This window comes from Rhinatrema bivittatum, chromosome 6 (genome assembly GCF_901001135.1).
Source record: "Rhinatrema bivittatum chromosome 6, aRhiBiv1.1, whole genome shotgun sequence".
NCBI lineage: Eukaryota > Metazoa > Chordata > Amphibia > Gymnophiona > Rhinatrematidae > Rhinatrema > Rhinatrema bivittatum.
This window is the reverse complement of record NC_042620.1, coordinates 297,842,338-297,860,277: the sequence shown is the minus strand read 5'-3', so window position 1 is coordinate 297,860,277 and position 17,940 is coordinate 297,842,338. Positions and strand designations below refer to the sequence as shown.

The following is a 17,940-nucleotide window of genomic DNA, read 5'->3' as shown; positions in this document are numbered from 1 at the left end:
CTCCCGCTGGAGCGGGCTTTTTCTTCATCAAGAAAAAATATGAAGGACTACGTCCCTGTATTGATTATAGAGGGCTTAATGCCATCACCCGAAAAGACAGATACCTGTTACCACTCATCAGTGAGTTGTTTGATCACCTCCAAGGGGCTTGAATCTTTACCAAGTTGGATCTGAGGGGTGTGTACAATTTAGTACGTATCCAATCAGAAGATATTTGGAAGATAGCATTTAACACTAGGGATGGTCACTACAAGTACATCGTGATGCCCCTCGGCCTATGTAACACTCCTGCTGTCTTTCAATGTCTCATGAATGAAATCCTTCGAGATTTCCTATATTCCTTTGTAGTCATATACCTGGACGACATCCTGATCTTTTCGAAAGATCTAGAATCACATTGTGATCATGTGATCATGTCAAGACCGTACTCCAATGCCTAAGAGAGAACCAACTCTACGCCAAGTTGGAAAAATGCATCTTCGAGCAAAACCGTCTGCCCTTCTTAAGGTATATCATCTCCAACAAAGGATTCTCCATGGATCCAGAAAAAGTTCAAGGTATCCAAGACTGGCCCCAGCCAGTTGGCCTCCATTCTTTGCAATGCTTCCTTGGCTTTACGAACTATTATAGAAGCTTTATTGCTAATTACTCTACCCTAGCCACTCCACTCACCGCCATGACAAAGAAAGGGGCTAACACCCGTGTGTGGACTCCCAAGGCACATGCTGCCTTTCATATGCTAAAAGAAGTACACCTTTATACTTCCTATCAGGGAGACCCTACGAGGCCCACCTAAGTCCAAGCAGCCTGGGTCCCCAAGGGCTCCACCCGAGGGGACCACGGGCTTCCATTGGTGAAGCTCCAGCTAGCCTCTGTCTCCTCCTGTGCTCCGCCACCTGGTGGAAGGTGCTTCCTGGGTCCAACCAGGGAGCCGTTCTCCACTGCTCCAAGACAAGGGTCCACCTCCAAGCGCAACAAAAAGCATATTTGTTTTAATTTTTAACTTGTGTTGATTTTTTTTGTCATTTTGTATGTGTTGTTATGTTAATGTGTTTACAGCTGATTGTATTTTATGCTATGGTTATATCATATTCTGCTCAGCAGGAGGATTCTTTATGGGCTGTTTATAAAATAAGTGTAAATTAATAATGAGGTAACAGGTATCTTAAGTATTTCAAAAGTCATAAATATAGAAGCTAGCTTGTAACAGTTTTTAAATATGTGGAATACAAGTCATAAATGAATCAAAGTAGGACATCAGATTACGTACAGAATCTTTAAACCACCTTTATTTTTATCTCTTGCCATTCTTAAATTTTGTTTTGTGTATTCTTTATTTTCATTTTCTATTTTTTTGATATAAAACATCTGAAAAAAAATTCTAAAAGATTTATTAAATTCTAATTAATTTAAATGTATAAAATCTATGTATCTCAATAATCAGATTGCATTTTAACCCCCACCCATGAATCTACTCAGCTTTGCAATCCACAACCCTACTGGTTAATAGTAAAGAGCTAGTGATATGCTTGGTTGAGAATTCTAAACTTTTCAAAAATTTACTAGAAATAAATTATGTTATAATAATATGATACTTCAAGATGGAGAGCCAGGGAATTCTAAAACATATCAAAAGAGCAATGGAATAGGATAAGGATGTGGTATGCTGAAAAGACAGGAAACTTAGCAGCATCTGCCTAGACGTGCAAAGAAGGAAATCAATGAGTTTAGGAGAATGTGTACGTAGAGCAAAGAAAATATAGCACTTTGTTCCACTAGTGATGTTCAGTGAGCATAGTCATCCAATAGTGAATCTCTTCTGGAAAGCACAGGTTTATATTTCCCAGCTATGGTCCTGATCTGTATTTCATATCTCCTTTATATGCATCTGTCTCTTAGAACTCTATTCTGGATATTTTGCATAGACAAGGTTACATCAGTGGCTCTTGGCCAAAAAAACCCACCATTTTCCCCCCTGTCTTTCCCAGGACTTCTGATCTCCATGACTGGTGCAGTACTTAAACAGTTAATTTCTCCTTGCCACCTCTAGCCTACCATTTACAAAACATCCAGATCACGCTGATCCCTTTGGGACTTTCTCAATTAAATAGTTTCATTTCTGTGCAGAATCCATTCCTACTGGAGATTAAAACATTGCTATATTGTCATCAGGTAATATTGTCTTGAGCCATTATTTATCCTGATCATATGTTTTCAAATCTTCTTTGTTTTAGGGAATCACTGGAATCTTCTTAGCTGGACTACAAAAGTGTTTCATCAAAAATCAGATTAAAGTTATCCCTGAGGTTGCTGATGCAGAAATGGAAAAGCTTGAGGTGCGTACAAAGATTTGTACACTTGCTAAAACAACAGATTGGCAACCATTTTGGATCATGTTCCCAAAAAGAGGCAAAATCACTGTCAACGATATTACTGTATCAAAGGGTGGAGGGGGAAGGTCCCCTGATGACAATAAACTGTCAGGGGGGAGAGATGCCTTTCCCCTCCCTGATGAGAACCAGCTGTACCCTTCTGCCCTCAAATTTGCTCCCTCTCAACATGCTGCAGTCCCCTAAATGCCAGCACCATGCACAGTTTCAAAACTGGCAGGCTGATGGTGCCAATCTCGCAATGTGTAAGATCACCACAGCAGGCCCATGAATCTTGAAACTCTGCTCGTTCAGCCAGCATCTGGGAGGTAGTGGTGGGCTGGCTGGGAGAACTTTGTGTACCACCGTATGGAATGTGCGCTGGAACTCCTGCCGCACTAAGAGCTATCCCCATTTCAGGAAAGTGTCGTATATATATCAATATAACTCATGATTCAGTCCCAGTTTACTTATGTTAACATTTCGCTTGTTTGCTCCATCTCATACTGGAAGTGTCATATGCTGTGTATTTTGTAATGTATGCTGAAGGCATTCATCGTCACTTTATACATGGCAACTCACATAGGACATAGTACGTTTTGAGCACCAAATAGCAGGGAAATCTTTCTATGTATGATTAATTCTTCACAAAGTGTTGCGGTCTCCACCGCTTCCCCCCTATCCGCTCTGCACTGCGCTTACCTGTAGTGGTGGAAACGCCGCTCCCGCGGCTCTGCCGGCCTCCTAGGGCGTCCGCCATTACCAGCCCATCTTCCTGCCACCACGCGCGCGAGTGAGGACACGCACTATGGACGCACAGCCGCCGGAAGTCTGGCCCCGCCCGGGCTAACGACGCCACGCCCCAAGCCTGATTTAACCGGCGTTCGGTTACCGTCTCATTTCCTTGCAACGAGGTTCGCTACTGGTTAGTAGTTCTGAGTTGCGCTTCGTTTGTTCCACGTTCCTGACTTGACTTCAGCCTGTTCCTGACTTCGCTCCTGCCTGCCGCCTGCCTTTGACTTCAGCCTGTTCCTGACTTCATTTCTGCTCGCCGCCAGCCACCGACTACAGCCCGTGCCTGATCCTGCTCCTGTCTGCTGCCAGCCTTTGACCTGGGTTCGTCTTCGTTCCTGCTCACAGCTTGCTTCAGCTCACAGCTCACTACAGACTCCGTTCCTGCTCACAGTCTGTTCCAGTTCTCAGCACGCTACAGACTCCGTTCCTGCTCACCGCTTGCTTCAGCTCACAGCACGCCTCAGACTCCGTTCCTGCTCACAGTCTGTTCCAGTTCTGAGCACGTTACAGACTCCGTTCCTGCTCACCGCTTGCCTCAGCTCACAGCACGCCTCAGACTCCGTTCCTGCTCACAGTCTGTTCCAGTTCTCAGCTCACTACAGACTCCGTTCCTGCTCACAGCTTGCTTCAACTCACAGCACGCTACAGACTTCGTTCCTGCTCATAGCTTGCTTCAGCTCACAGCACGCTACAGACTCCGTTCCTGCTCACAGTCTGTTCCAGTTCTCAGCTCACTACAGACTCCGTTCCTGCTCACAGCTTGCTTCAGCTCACAGCACGCTACAGACTCCGTTCCTGCTCACAGTCTGTTCCAGTTCTCAGCACGCTACAGACTCCGTTCCTGCTCACCGCTTGCTTCAGCTCACATCACGCCTCAGACTCCGTTCCTGCTCACAGTCTGTTCCAGTTCTGAGCACGTTACAGACTCCGTTCCTGCTCACCGCTTGCCTCAGCTCACAGCAAGCCTCAGACTCCGTTCCTGCTCACAGTCTGTTCCAGTTCTCAGCACGCTACAGACTCCGTTCCTGCTCACCGCTTGCTTCAGCTCACAGCACGCCTCAGACTCCGTTCCTGCTCACAGTCTGTTCCAGTTCTGAGCACGTTACAGACTCCGTTCCTGCTCACCGCTTGCCTCAGCTCACAGCACGCCTCAGACTCCGTTCCTGCTCACAGTCTGTTCCAGTTCTCAGCTCACTACAGACTCCGTTCCTGCTCACAGCTTGCTCCAGTCCTCAGCACGCTACAGCCTCTGGTTCTGCTCACGGTCTGCTCCAGTATACGTCCGACCCAACTAGCCCGCAGACTACCGCATTCCTATTGGACTACCTTATCTTATTCTCTGCCCAGGCCTTCTTCTACTATAGAGACTCAGACTGTTCTCCTAAGTCCCAAGGTTCCAGGACCCTACGGGCTCCTCCTGGGGAGTTCCTGGTTCCCGGGTGAATACCTCGGCCTGTGGCTCCGCCTCCCGACCTGCCCTACCATTGGGGTAGTTCGGCTCAAGGGTTCACTCCCGGACTGCAGCTTCCCAAACTGCAACACAAAGCACTGACCAATGGCAACCTAGTTTTATCAGTGATTTACAGCACAGTATGCTCTTGACCAATGATGGTGAACTCAAGGGCTGCACACAGGTCTGGTTTTCAGGCTAGCCAAAATATGAAATATCAACATGATTCTTGGATTAAATGCATGCAAACATAGCATGAATATTCATTATGGAAATCGTAAAAAAAACCAGCCCTATTTGTGGCTCTCGCCTTACTGATACCTCAACTGAAACAACTGAACAAACTGTACGCCAACTTTTTAATTGTAAATGAAGGTTATAGGGGTTGGGGGTTACTCCTAAAACATTATACAAATGCAAAACCATCTGCCAGCCAGTGAATTTAAGGATGTCAACGTATTTTGGGAGCCCAAGACTGTTTTTGGCCTTGTGCCCCACAGCATACCTGTGGCATGTGATCTCGTGTCTTATTGCACATTACAGCAGCTCAGGGGTAAAGTCTGTGGCAAGGATTCAAATATTGTGAGACAAAGTTTCTGAAATTCAGCAACAATTCTGTAGCATACTAAAATAATTTCCACAAAGTTGCATATTACGTTGTGTAACTTGTATTTTACTTTATGAAAAATAGTCTTTTTCTCACCTTTCTTCTGTGTCTGGCTTATTTATTTTGTTCTTTTTTTTAAAGATTTTCTTTCTGGTGGGAGGATAGGATTTTTACTAGCGATTGGGGCAGGGAAGGGTGAAAGGGGGATTGGCGTGGCGAGACTTCGAGGAGGGACGAGAAGAGGGCAGGAGTATAAAAGATGAGAATGATTAGAGATGGGGGGGGGGTCTGGAATAGGGGAGGGGAGGAGAGAAAAGGAAGGATGAGGGGAGGGAAAAGGGGATGGAGGACCTCCTCTTCCACTTCCTTTCCCCTGCTGTTGCAGATGTCCTCTCTTGCCTCCACCCGCTGTGAGATACCCTCTCTCTCTCACACACACTTCACCATTTCTGATCCCTTCTGTCATACACCTACCCCCCCCCCCCCCTCCTTGATCCAGACTATGAATTACCCCTGTGCTTGGGGCGGGGAGCACCACATGAGAAATGATATTCACTAATATGATTAATATTTGGGTTCGTAGCCTGAGTGGGGGATGAGGCAGGATCCCGGTCACCTCGGTTCTGTGCCCTTCCCGAACAGCCTCTCACTTGTGACACCACAGAGCAGATAAAATCATCCCAGCAGAATAGCACAGTAATTAACCCTTTTACTAGAATTGTGTAAGTAGAAAGTAAATCCAACCAGAACATTAAATGGGGGAAAGTACAGTGGTGAAGTATAAATATATAAACATAATTTTCTTATTTTAAATCAAGCAAATGCAAAAATAACACCTGGCATGGCCTATGAGCCAGGGCAACCAACAAACTCATATGGATAGTTAAAAAAAATATAAGGAACGCTAAAAGAGGAAGATGGGGGGAGGAAAACAGTGAAGTACACAGCTTTCAAAAATTGTCTTTACCCCTGAGTACTCAAAAAAAGGGAGGGGGAAACAGATCCACCTCGATGTCTCCAGTTTGTAAAGGGTGCACCCTGTCCCAAATACAACATCGTGTGAAAAAAAAAACAATCAAGAAAATTTTATTTATTATTTATTTATTTTAAAACTTTTATATACCGACGTTCAAATGGATATCACATCGGTTTACATTATAACAGGGGTAACAATTAACATCAGTAGGAGGAAAATAATAGTTACATCTAACAAGGTAAATTCCAAGGAACGGGATGTCGAAAAAGAGAAGCAGAGTTTAGTGAGGGATAGAGTTAACGTTAAGAGAGAAAGAAAGAAAGCAACTATATTACATTACTGCCACATTATAATACGGTACAGTAGTAGAGTATTATATAACATTATCTGAAGGTATATTACATTATGTTACATTGTAAATTACAGACTTTAATACAGAGCTATGTTGACCAGGGATGCTACGATTAGGTGAATGTCTGTTTGAACAACCAGGTCTTCAACTTTTTTTTGAAGGTTGTTGTGCTCTGCTCTAGACGTAAGTCAGGGGGCATTGAGTTCCATAGAGATGGTCCTGCTATGGAAAAGGCTCTCTCTCGGGTGGAGGCGAGCTGTGAAAGTTTGTGGGAAGGGGTTGACAGAGTTCCTAAATAAATGGATCTGGTTGGTCTCTTGGGGGAGTGATATTGGAGTGAATCATTTAGCCAAATCATCTCTTTATTGTGTAGAGTTTTATGAATAATTGTTAGGCATTTATGTTGGATTCTGGCAGGGATTGGAAGCCAATGAAGTTCTTTGAGTATTGGAGTTATGTGGTCCGATCTGCGTGAGTTTGTGAGGATTCTAGCTGCTGCATTTTGTAGCATCTGCAGCGGTTTGATTGTGGTTGAAGGTAGACCCAAGAGTAGGGCGTTACAATAATCTAACTTTGTGAATATGGTGGCTTGGAGGACTGTTCGGAAGTCACTAAAGTGAAGGAGGGGTCTTAGTTTCTTCAGTATGTGAAGTTTAAAGAAGCAGTCCCTTGTTATATTAGAAATGTGTTTTTGGAGATTGAGGTGGTTGTCGAGGGTAACCCCTAGATCCCTGACATGAAGTGGAGAGGGGTTGGAGGTGACAGGGAGAGTGGGGATATGGCGGGAAGGTGAGATAAAAAGTAGTTCTGTTTTTGAGGTGTTTAGAGCAAGCCTGAGGTTAGTGAGGAGGCTGTTGATTGACTTGAGGCATGTATCCCAGGTTTTGAGGGCGTTAGTCACAGAGTCGGTGACAGGAATGAGGACCTGGACGTCATCTGCATAGACATAGTGTGTGAGTCCTAGGTCTGCAAGGAGTTGGCATAAGGGAAGGAGGTAAATATTGAAGAGGGTTGGGGAAAGGGAGGAGCCTTGAGGGACCCCATGGGATAGCTTAACAGGGTTTGATTCGTAGTTGCTGAATTTAACTTTAAAGTGGCGATCCGCCAGAAAGGAAGTGAACCAGCTCAGAGCTGGGCCTGAGATGCCGATGTCAGAGAGTCGGTCGATTAGTATATTGTGGCTAACAGTATCAAAGGCCGCAGAGATGTCTAACATGGCCAGGATACATGTTTGGCCTTTATCAAGGCTTTTTAGAATGGTGTCGGAAAGGGAGATTAGGAGGGTTTCAGTGTTAAAGAACTTTCGGAAGCCAAACTGTGATGGGAATAACAGTCTGTGATTTTCCAGGTGTTCTATAAGCTGAGCATTTACTACCCTTTCCATGAGTTTCGCTATGAATGATAAATTGGATATTGGTCTGAAGTTGGAAGGAACTGCGGGATCTAGGTTAGGTTTCTTAAGTATGGGTTTGAGTATGGCTTGTTTCAGTTCAGGGGGGACTAGACCAGTAGTGAGGGAGCAGTTAATGATTTCTGATATGGGTTTGGCTATGATGTCAGGGATAGCCAGGAGGGATTTAGTAGGTATGGAGTCTTCAGGATGTGAGGATGGTTTCATTTTCTTTAGGAATCTAGTAATCTCAGAGGCAGAAGTGAGTTCGAAAGAATTAAGAGTGGTGTTGGGGTTCTTCTGACTGGTGAAAGGGATAGGGGAGGGAGGGGGGAGAGATGAGATAAGGTTGGTGATTTTGGTGTGGAAGAAGTTGGCTAATTCATTACATTTGTTTCTTGCATCAATATCGGTGATGGGGGGGTGGTTTGAATTTGTGAGGGAAGTTACATAAGCGAAGAGGGCTTTAGCATCGTATTGATAATTGTGGATTTTACTAGCATAATAGTCTCTTTTTGTTTTCAAAATGGATGTTCGGTAGGTGTGGAGGGTGTGTTTGTAGGATAATTGGAGGGCTGGGGAGGGGTTCTTACGCCAATTTTTCTCTTTGTCTCGTAGTTGCAGTTTGAGTGCCTTAAGTTCCTGGGTGTGCCAAGGCTTCTTGGGGTTGGATGGCGAAATTTCTTTAGAGATACAGGGGCAGATTTCATCAGCGATATGGTTTGTAATGTTCTTCCATGAACTGTAGGCAGTAGCTTCATCGCTGAGGTCTAGATTGTGGTGAGACACCTAAGGGACACTGATGCAACTGAGAGACTCAGTTGCATCAGTGTCCCTTAGGTGGCAACCATTAGGTGGAAACCCAACACCCTTTAGTGCTAGGATGTGGGCTCCTAATAGGGACTTGAATCTGTGGTAGAGCTGGCTGGATGACAAACCAAATAGATGAGCACCGCAGTGTGTGCAAGGTCTCGCTCTCCTGGGGAGCTTCCCCAAATGCTTTACTTGGTACTAAACAGAAAGTGGGCCTGGTTTCAGTCTCTTAAAAAAAAGTCCACCGTCCACCAGTACCTGCCAGCAAGCGTTTATGCTTGAATTTGACTGAAAGGCTGAAGCATTAATCAATGCACAATCCATCTCTAAAAAATCTCACCTCTTACACGACTACCTATTAGAAACTAAACCGGACTGCTGCGCCATCACTGAGTCCTGGCTGAAACCTCAGGACACGGCAATAATCAACCAACTCCCCACACAAGACTATGACATATTCTCCATCCCCAGACCTAAAAAAAGAGGTGGCGGACTGCTTTTAGCAACCAAAAAAGAATTATGCCTATCCCTTCAGACCTCTAATTCTTCAACCTCACTCGAAGTAGCCATCTTCAAGTCCAAATACCTACAAATATGCCTAACATATGCCCCTCCAGGAAGCCTAGAATCAGATCCATCCCCAATAATTGATCTCATAGCCAAACACATTAACACAGACGCCCCTGCCATAATAATGGGAGATTTTAACCTCCATGTGGACCAATCACCACAATCTTCCAGCTGTGCAACACTTCTCACCACACTTAAATATATGGGCTTCAACCAAATCATCAAGGAACCAACTCATAAAGCAGGTCACACCCTGGACTTAATCTTCATTAACGAATACATCACCCCCGCCTCATCCATGATCTACTCACCGGTACCCTGGTCAGATCATAAGATGATATCCATTACCCTGAAGAATTCACAACCTCCCCTTAAACCTACTCAAAGATCCACGATTCAATACAGGAAAATATGCAACCCTGACACCATCAACACTCATCTATCATCAGCATTAAACAACCTTGACCTCACCGACGCAGATTCAGCCACATCCTCATGGTTCAAGATAACAAAGAACATTGCAGACCTCACTTGCCCTTTAATCACAAAAAGCTCTATTCCTAACCAGAACAACAGAAAACCCTGGTACACCCCACAACTGAAAACCCTCAAACAAGAACTGAGAAGTAAAGAACTTTTATGGCGGAAAAACCCATCACAATCTAACAGGGACACTTACAATTCTCTCATGCACCGCTACCGGACAGCCATTCTACAAACTAAAAGGGATTTCTACTCCCAGAAAATTCACCACTTCATCTTCAATCCCAAAGCTCTCTTCTCTCTCGTCTCGTCGCTCACTAAATCCTCCCCCCCATCCATCCCGGACGATCAATCCGCCAAAAAAGCCGCTGAACTAGCAACTTACTTCAAGAAAAAAATCACAGACCTTGTAACACCGTTAAATGCCAACAAGGGCTCACATTTGACCCCTCTCTATTCAGTACATTTCCAACAGAACACAACTCTGACCAAATTTGATCTTATCTCCTCCTTAGAGATCGAAACAGTCCTAAAAAAAACTTAAACCCTCCTCACACCCCAATGATGCGATCCCTTCCAATTTACTTAGAGCCATCCCTAAAACAGTGGCCAAACCTATCGCAGACATTATCAATTGTTCTCTAATTCAAGGCTCTGTTCCAGACCCGCTGAAACTCGCAATCCTCAAACCACTCCTGAAAAAACCTAACCTTTCTCCAGATGACCCAGCCAACTTCTGTCCTATTGCAAATCTCCCCTTCATCGCTAAAATCCTGGAAAAATAGTAAACAGACAACTGACGGAATACCTTGACGACAACAAAATTCTAGCATCATCTCAATTTGGTTTTCGCAAAGAACGGAGCACTGAAACTCTCTTAATCTCCTTAACTGACACAATACTCATGAATCTTGAAAAAAAACAACCCTGCTTACTCATACTCCTCGATCTATCAGCCGCATTCGACACGGTGAAACACTCCCTTCTCTTGGAATGTCTAGCCAACATCGGAATCAAAGACACCGCACTAAACTGGTTTAAGTTATTTCTACAAAACAGATTTTACAAAGTTAGAATCAACAACAATGAATCCCACTCCATAGACTCCTCTATGGGAGTCCCTCAAGGCTCCTCATTATCTCCTACTCTGTTCAACATATACATGTTACCATTATGCCAGCTGCTATCCAAACTCAATCTTAAACACTATATTTACGCAGACGACGTTCAAATTTTCATACCAATTACAGAATCCCTTCAAAAAACACTAGAATTCTGGAACTCCTACCTATCTTCCATTAACAAATTGCTCTCAAGCCTTAATCTAATTCTCAATTCCAATAAAACGGAAATACTCTATCTCTCAAGACGGTAACTACGCCAGGCCAAACACAAACCACATAAATCAACCATCCTTGTTTGCCCAAGTGAGAAACCTAGGAGTCATCTTGGACGATCAACTAAACCTAAAGAGATTCGTCAATAACACTGCTAAGGAGGGCTTTTTTAAATTACAAGTCCTTAAACGTCTCAGACCACTACTGCACTTCCAAGACTACCGATCAGTACTCCAAGCAATCATTTTCGCTAAAATCGATTATTGCAATTCGTTGCTAATCGGCATCCCAGCTAACACCCTTAAACCCCTTCAAATGCTGCAGAACGCCGCAGCCAGGATACTGACTAAGACTAACAGGAGAGATCATATCACCCCCGTTTTGAGGGACCTACATTGGCTCCCAATAAAGTACAGAATTTTATTCAAAACACTATCAATCATCCACAAAACCCTTCACAAGGGCATTCCTCTTGAACTCAACTTTCCACTTCAATTTCATCTTCCAACTAGACCAACAAGAACAGCTTACAAAAACACTCTCCGAACAACACACTTCAAAACTTCGCTAAGCAAATGCGCATTGTCTTCCGCAGGACCATCAATTTGGAACTCCCTGCCCTCTTTTCTCCGGACAGAACATTGCCCAATCAACTTCAAAAAGAGACTAAAAACCTGGCTATTCGAACAAGCGTTCCTATCATGACAATAAAATACATCAACACCTACTCACTAGCAAATAGTCTATCTAAAGACCCTCAAACCAAGCTTAAAATATAAAATATTACTACAAGATAATTTTCAGTTTCTCCATCCTCCATTATGCACTAAGTTATTATACCCATGTTAATTTACTCATGTACAAAGTTATTTTACCCATGTAATCTGTTTCCAAGTTTAATACCCTGTTCTATGTAACTTGCATTCCTCATGCTTGTCATTTTCAGTTACAATGTAAACCGAGATGATATGCAAATTCTGCATGAATCCCGGTATATAAAAATGTTAAATAAATAAATAAATAAATACGCAGTTAGGATGAGAAACTGAATTTATGACAAAAGGCAAAGAAATAAACCTTCTCCCTCCTCTGCTAAGATACTCCTGTTCAAAGTTTTGATTACTTATCTCAGTCTCTTCAGAGAGTGATCCATCCATGTGCTCCTGGGCCTAGATATCTCTGGAATGGAAGTCTATCAGCTACTGGCTCCTCTGTCCCTTGTCATTGCTTGGCTATGAAGCAAGAACAGCTGTATGTCTCTCTATTTTCTCAGCGTGCAGATTTGTGGTCTCTCCCTCTTGATAAATTAGCTCTTCAGGGAAAAAAACTGATTGCAGAGATGCCAGATGCACTCCTCTCTTCCTGACTCCTGGCTCCAGTTCCTGGCCATCCCCACTCCTCACACACAGACATGATTCTTCCATCTCGCTCTCTCTCACACACACACACATATGCTTCCTCTGTGTCTCTCTCACATGCTAACACACACACACATGCTTCCTCTATCTCTCTCTCACACATGAACACGCGCACAAAAAACTGAATTGGAAAGCAGAAGCCAGATTCTGTATGCAGTGCAACAATGGAAAAGCAGAAAATCACTATTACTCAAAACAATACAATCAAGAAATATAAATCAATCAGAATAGTAAAACCATACTAAAAATATACATTTGAAAACAGCTGATGAATAGAACAATATTCAATAATTAGAAGCTCCTATATAAATTTTTAAAAATGTCCTAAACATCAATAAAATATTTCAAAACAGCAGACATCAAATAACACCCAGTAATTAAAACTAATAAGGTGCCAGTTTCCCAAAATTTGAATGCATATTTCTCACACTTCTCAAACAACCCTGTTGGTTCTTATGTTAAACATTAACCACAGGAACTGGGACACGTTAACAATTTTTTTAATCTTACTTGTTCTTTCAATATTGCCAACATTAGTCCAGATTTCAATGTAAATGCATTTTAGGGTGTCCCAACATTGTCCCTTATTTTTTATCTAAATGCCTCCACACACATGGATGATATCAGAAGAGGGAGTTATGCTGTAATAGGGTCTCCTCCAATGGTAGGGGTCTAATTAGAGTAGAATCTATAAAAGATGCCCCATGGATCCATGGTTCTTTCCAGAGGTGTTCTAAGGGGAGGGGCGAGGGGGCGGTCCACCCCAGGTGGCAACAGGGTGAAGGGTGCCATTGCTACCGGCAGGAAGGTCCTATGGTGGCGCACTAGAGTCTTACTGTGTTCCCATCGTTGTTCAGTGTTGTTCCGACAGCAGTGCAAGTAGTGCATACTGCCGACATTGCTATCAGAGCAACACTGGATGCTGCTGAGAGCGCAGTGAGAATTTGCCACCCTTTGGTTCAGCCTTGGGGGTTTGGGGCTCTCTGGGTGAGTCAGGGAGAAGACTTTTATTTTAGGCCACTGTGGTTTGTGACTGTTAAAATTTTGAGGCATTGGGAGGGATTGGGGACTATGTCCCAAGTTTATAAAACTTTTTTTGGGGGGTGGGGGATTGGTCCTGTTTGCATGTGAGTTTTACATATATATATATATATATATATATATATATATATATATATAGGTGTGTATATATATATATATATATATATATATATATATATACACACACACCTATATATATATATATATATATATATATATACACACACACTTAGCAAGCTACATATTGAATATAGTTAGGTTTAAAATTATGCAGGTGAACAGGCCCAGGTAACTTTAAACCTGCTCTCCACCACGGCCAAACTTGCTCAGCTAAACTTAGCCAGGCGGCCCTGATATTCAGTGCTACTCAGCTGAGTTTAGGCCCTGCCACTGGAACCACCAAGCACCGCCTTATTTTTGGAATCTGGCTGAGTTTTAGCTGGGAAATAACTTATCTGACTACTTAGGAGACTAATTTTGAAAAGGATTGGGGGGTGCTGAACTCAACACAAATTACGGAACCCCCTGAATAAAAAGAAAGAAATGGACTGGGGTGGATCGTGAGTGTGACTGACCAGCCTGTATTTAAATGTCCAGAGAGGAGGGGGTGTTGCAAACATGAGAGAGACTCAAGGGGCCAAAACCAAAGCTAGTGAAGCTCTTAAAGTCCTACTAGTTCTCCTCAGTGCCAGCTCATCCCCACCAGTCTCGTCTGTCCTGCTCCATTCCCTGCCCCATAGCCCAACTACAACCATTTCTTTCTCATCCTCACCTTTCCCCATAAGTTACTCTCATCCCACCCTTTTCTCTCATTCTCCTAATCTCCTCTTCTTCCTTTTTCCCCTCTTTTAATTCTTCCCCTCCTGTATGGGCATACTTTGAATGTTATATTAGAGGCAGGGGGTTTAATATCCCTCTTCCTGCTCTACTTCCTATGTCCTCTTAGCCTGCTCTGCTCCCCCTTCACTTAACCTGTCCTCCTCTGTTCCCCTTCCAAATCCTCTTCCCATCCCCCACTCCCCAGCAGGTTCCTCCTCACCCCACCTTACCAACTGCCCTCCCTTGCAGGCTTGCTTCTCCCCTTGCCTCCCCTGACTCCCACCCCTCACCTGCATGTTAGACTTCCCTTCTTTTGGTAAGGTCAGTGCACTTCTCAATTTATCCGGCCAACTGGCTGAGCCGCTCAGTGGCTCAATAATAGCCGCGACATCTCTGAAATACCTGCCGAAACAACCAGTTCTTCAGTGCCTTCTAAACATCCGAATAGTAAAAAGCAAAAGAATTGAGCCGACCCTCATCCATATCCATCACGATTGTCTTTAATACTAGCCATATATTAGCAGTAATTGTGGTAAAAGGAGGCCTAATCATTTCAGGTTGTACATGAATAGATTACATAAATGAAAATACTACTACATGAGTATCTGGCAAGAGTCAGGAGATTAGACAGTAATTGTTCACATCTGGATCATCTGCTTCTAATAACAGATAAGATATGCTGCTTTCTAGGGAAATGTGATTTCATTTGCTACATAAATTCAAACTGAAAAGCTAAATTAAAGCAAATCAGACTGTAGCACCAGATGACAGCCTCAGTTTGTTAGGATGAGTTCCAAAGCACCAGGATCTGGATATTCTTCAGTAGTGATTTCTTGATGTGCTGATACCTTGATGTGCTGATACCTGGTCTGTTTTCAATAAATAAGTTAATAAAATACGAGTGGTTTATAATTTTCATTGGCAGACTTTTGGGGCCAAAGTATAAAGGTGTGTCAGTGCTTTCCCAAATGTTAACAGGTATTAGAAGCGCTGTTCACGCGCACAATCTAGTAGGGGTGTGCATTCGTTTTGAACTTAAATGTAAAACGCAACTTTTTTTTTTTTTTTTAACTTAAAAAAGTGATGAGGCGAAAACGATCGGATTTCCAACTTATTCAACATAGCTATGTTGAATACGTTGGAAATCGCGATTGTTGATCCTAAATAAAAATTTAAACCCCTCACCCTCCTTAATCCCCCCCCCAAGACTTACCACAACTCCCTGGTGATCCAGCGGGGAGTCAGGACGCCATTTCTGAACTTTTGGGCCCAACGAGGGTCCCGGAGCGAACCCGCGGGGAATCACGTGACGCCGCGTCACTCCGACGTGGCGCCGACGTCACGTGCTCCTCGCAAAGGAGTTCAGAAATGGCGTCCTGACTCCCCGCTGGATCACCAGGGAGTTGTGGTAAGTCTTGGGGGGGGGGGGATTAAGGAGGGTGAGGGGTTTAAATTTTTATTTGCACGTATGGACATAGACTCAACTTATGGAATTCTCCATATGTCCATATTGACCGCAAATGGGACCCCCTTTCGACTTATGGACTTATGAACATAAACCTTTGCTCTGCACATCCCTACAATCTAGTGGGTGTGTGTGCTAACAGCATTTTAATGAGCAGAAATGAGCTTGTGAGTTTCTATGTTAATGATGTAATGAAATGCAAAGCAGTTCATTACCTATTTGTGCATAGAAAAATAATGCATCTTAAAACTCACAAAAGTTAACACAGATATATTATAATGCAAAAGAACTTTAGTACACCTTGAACACACCTTAACAAAAACAACCTCAGAGAGGTGTTAAATGTATGTGATATCTGTGTTAACCCACTAACTTTAATGGTTGTAGATTAATACAAAACTTATTTGTACATCATTAATTGCAAGTTATTGTATGCCAACAGCTAATTTTAATGCACTAATACACTAGATCCTTGGGGATTGAAATAATTGCCCTAAGCTTCTGCTAGCCATCTCATAAAGGGACTGATACAAAAAGCTGAATGTTGAGACTGTGCACTGAAATTCAGAGCACAGTTTCTTAATGTACAAGCTAATATTTTTTTTTAACTCCCAATGGCAACTGGTTTGCTAATGCATTGGGAGTTTTAAAATGCGAACAATCCAGAAAATGTGTGCAAAGCATGATTTATGTGCAGAAAACATGGTTTATATGCATAAATCATATTTTGCACCACAGAGATGGTAACTTTGAAACTGGCATGTGGGCGCACTTTGGCGCACGTGTGTTGGCGTGCACACACATGTGCACCTGATTTTAAGCAGGCACGTGCCTAGCTACGTAAATACTGATTCTAAAGCATATGTACATTTCATTTAAAGATCTATTCTAATAAGACTGATAAAAGCCAGAATATTTAGGGATACTGGGGATATGTATATGAATAATATATAATATTTTTTATTCGATCTATTTTTAGGGAGATGAAATTACAACAACCTACTATGAGCAGTCGATTATGTGGGTTCCAGAAGAGAAACCTATTGAAGACAAAGAATTTCTAAGAAATTCAAAAGTATTTGAAATCTGTAAGAACGTGTCTGTGCACTGGATACATCCAGCCTTTCTGACAGGTTCGGCTTGCTGTTTCCTTTTTTGTAAACTTGCTAACAAACCCCAGCTTTTGCACTTTAGTTGTACTGTAGAAGACCCGAAAGAGGTGCACTACTGACATGGCTGCCTGCTGAGTTGCCCCTTTTCAATCCATATGGCTTGCTAAATGTCACAGTAATTACCTTATTCCCCTGGCCGACGGCCAGAGACGGCAGCCTCCTCTGGAAGCAGTACTAATGCATTCTTTAGCTCACCATTAGGAATCACTGCAATACAGTTTTGAGGCCTTTCTCCCTAACAGAGGTGACACTCCTGCCACATTCCCATCCCTGGCAGTGGGAAGTCTGAGCAGCAGAACGTCAAGGATTGAGTTTGGAGTGTATGAGCAGATCAGGGCTTCCAGCAGGCTATAAGAGCAAGCTTAACATTTCTCCTTCTCTAGTGAGGGTTTCAGCCAAGGCTTTTCTAGCAATTCGTTTCTACACAAGCAATTAGGTTATATCCATAGATTTGCCATCTGACTTCAGGTACACCTGTCTAAACGAACTCAATCCATTAGGTACAGTCTGAGCTAGTGAAACATTTAGGGATTTCTAATCCTTGAATTCTGACCCAATCCTGGAAGAGTAAAGCATGGGAGTTTTACAAAAAGTGTCTCTGAAGGATTGACGTTAACGGAGCGGCATGACTTCAGATAATAGTTCAGAGTCCTGATTTTAACTCCCAATGCATCCTCACTCAGTACTTCAGGTCACGGCTTTTGCTATTAAAAAAAAAACCAAAACAAGCCCACCAACAGTATATAAGCAGTAAACCATGAATTGCACTATCAGTTAATTTATGTAACAGTGTGCCCAAAATAACATAAATATATTTTACAAGCTGGCAGCAATATGTTCCCCAACACTATTCATATAATATATGCAATCTTAAATAACTATT

The 17,940-nt window shown here is 43.0% G+C and overlaps 1 protein-coding gene across 5 annotated transcripts in view; it reads left to right on the top strand.

The window, feature by feature from the left end:
* The window catches only part of TNMD (tenomodulin), a 204,720-nt gene that overhangs the window by 129,206 nt on the left and 57,574 nt on the right, over positions 1-17,940 (top strand). For all 5 annotated transcript variants that reach the window (XM_029607431.1, XM_029607430.1, XM_029607434.1 and 2 more), the window contains 2 exons: positions 2,235-2,336; positions 16,865-17,018. In XM_029607431.1, coding sequence (XP_029463291.1) covers positions 2,235-2,336; positions 16,865-17,018 — 256 coding nt within the window. The remainder of the gene's footprint in view (positions 1-2,234; positions 2,337-16,864; positions 17,019-17,940) is intronic.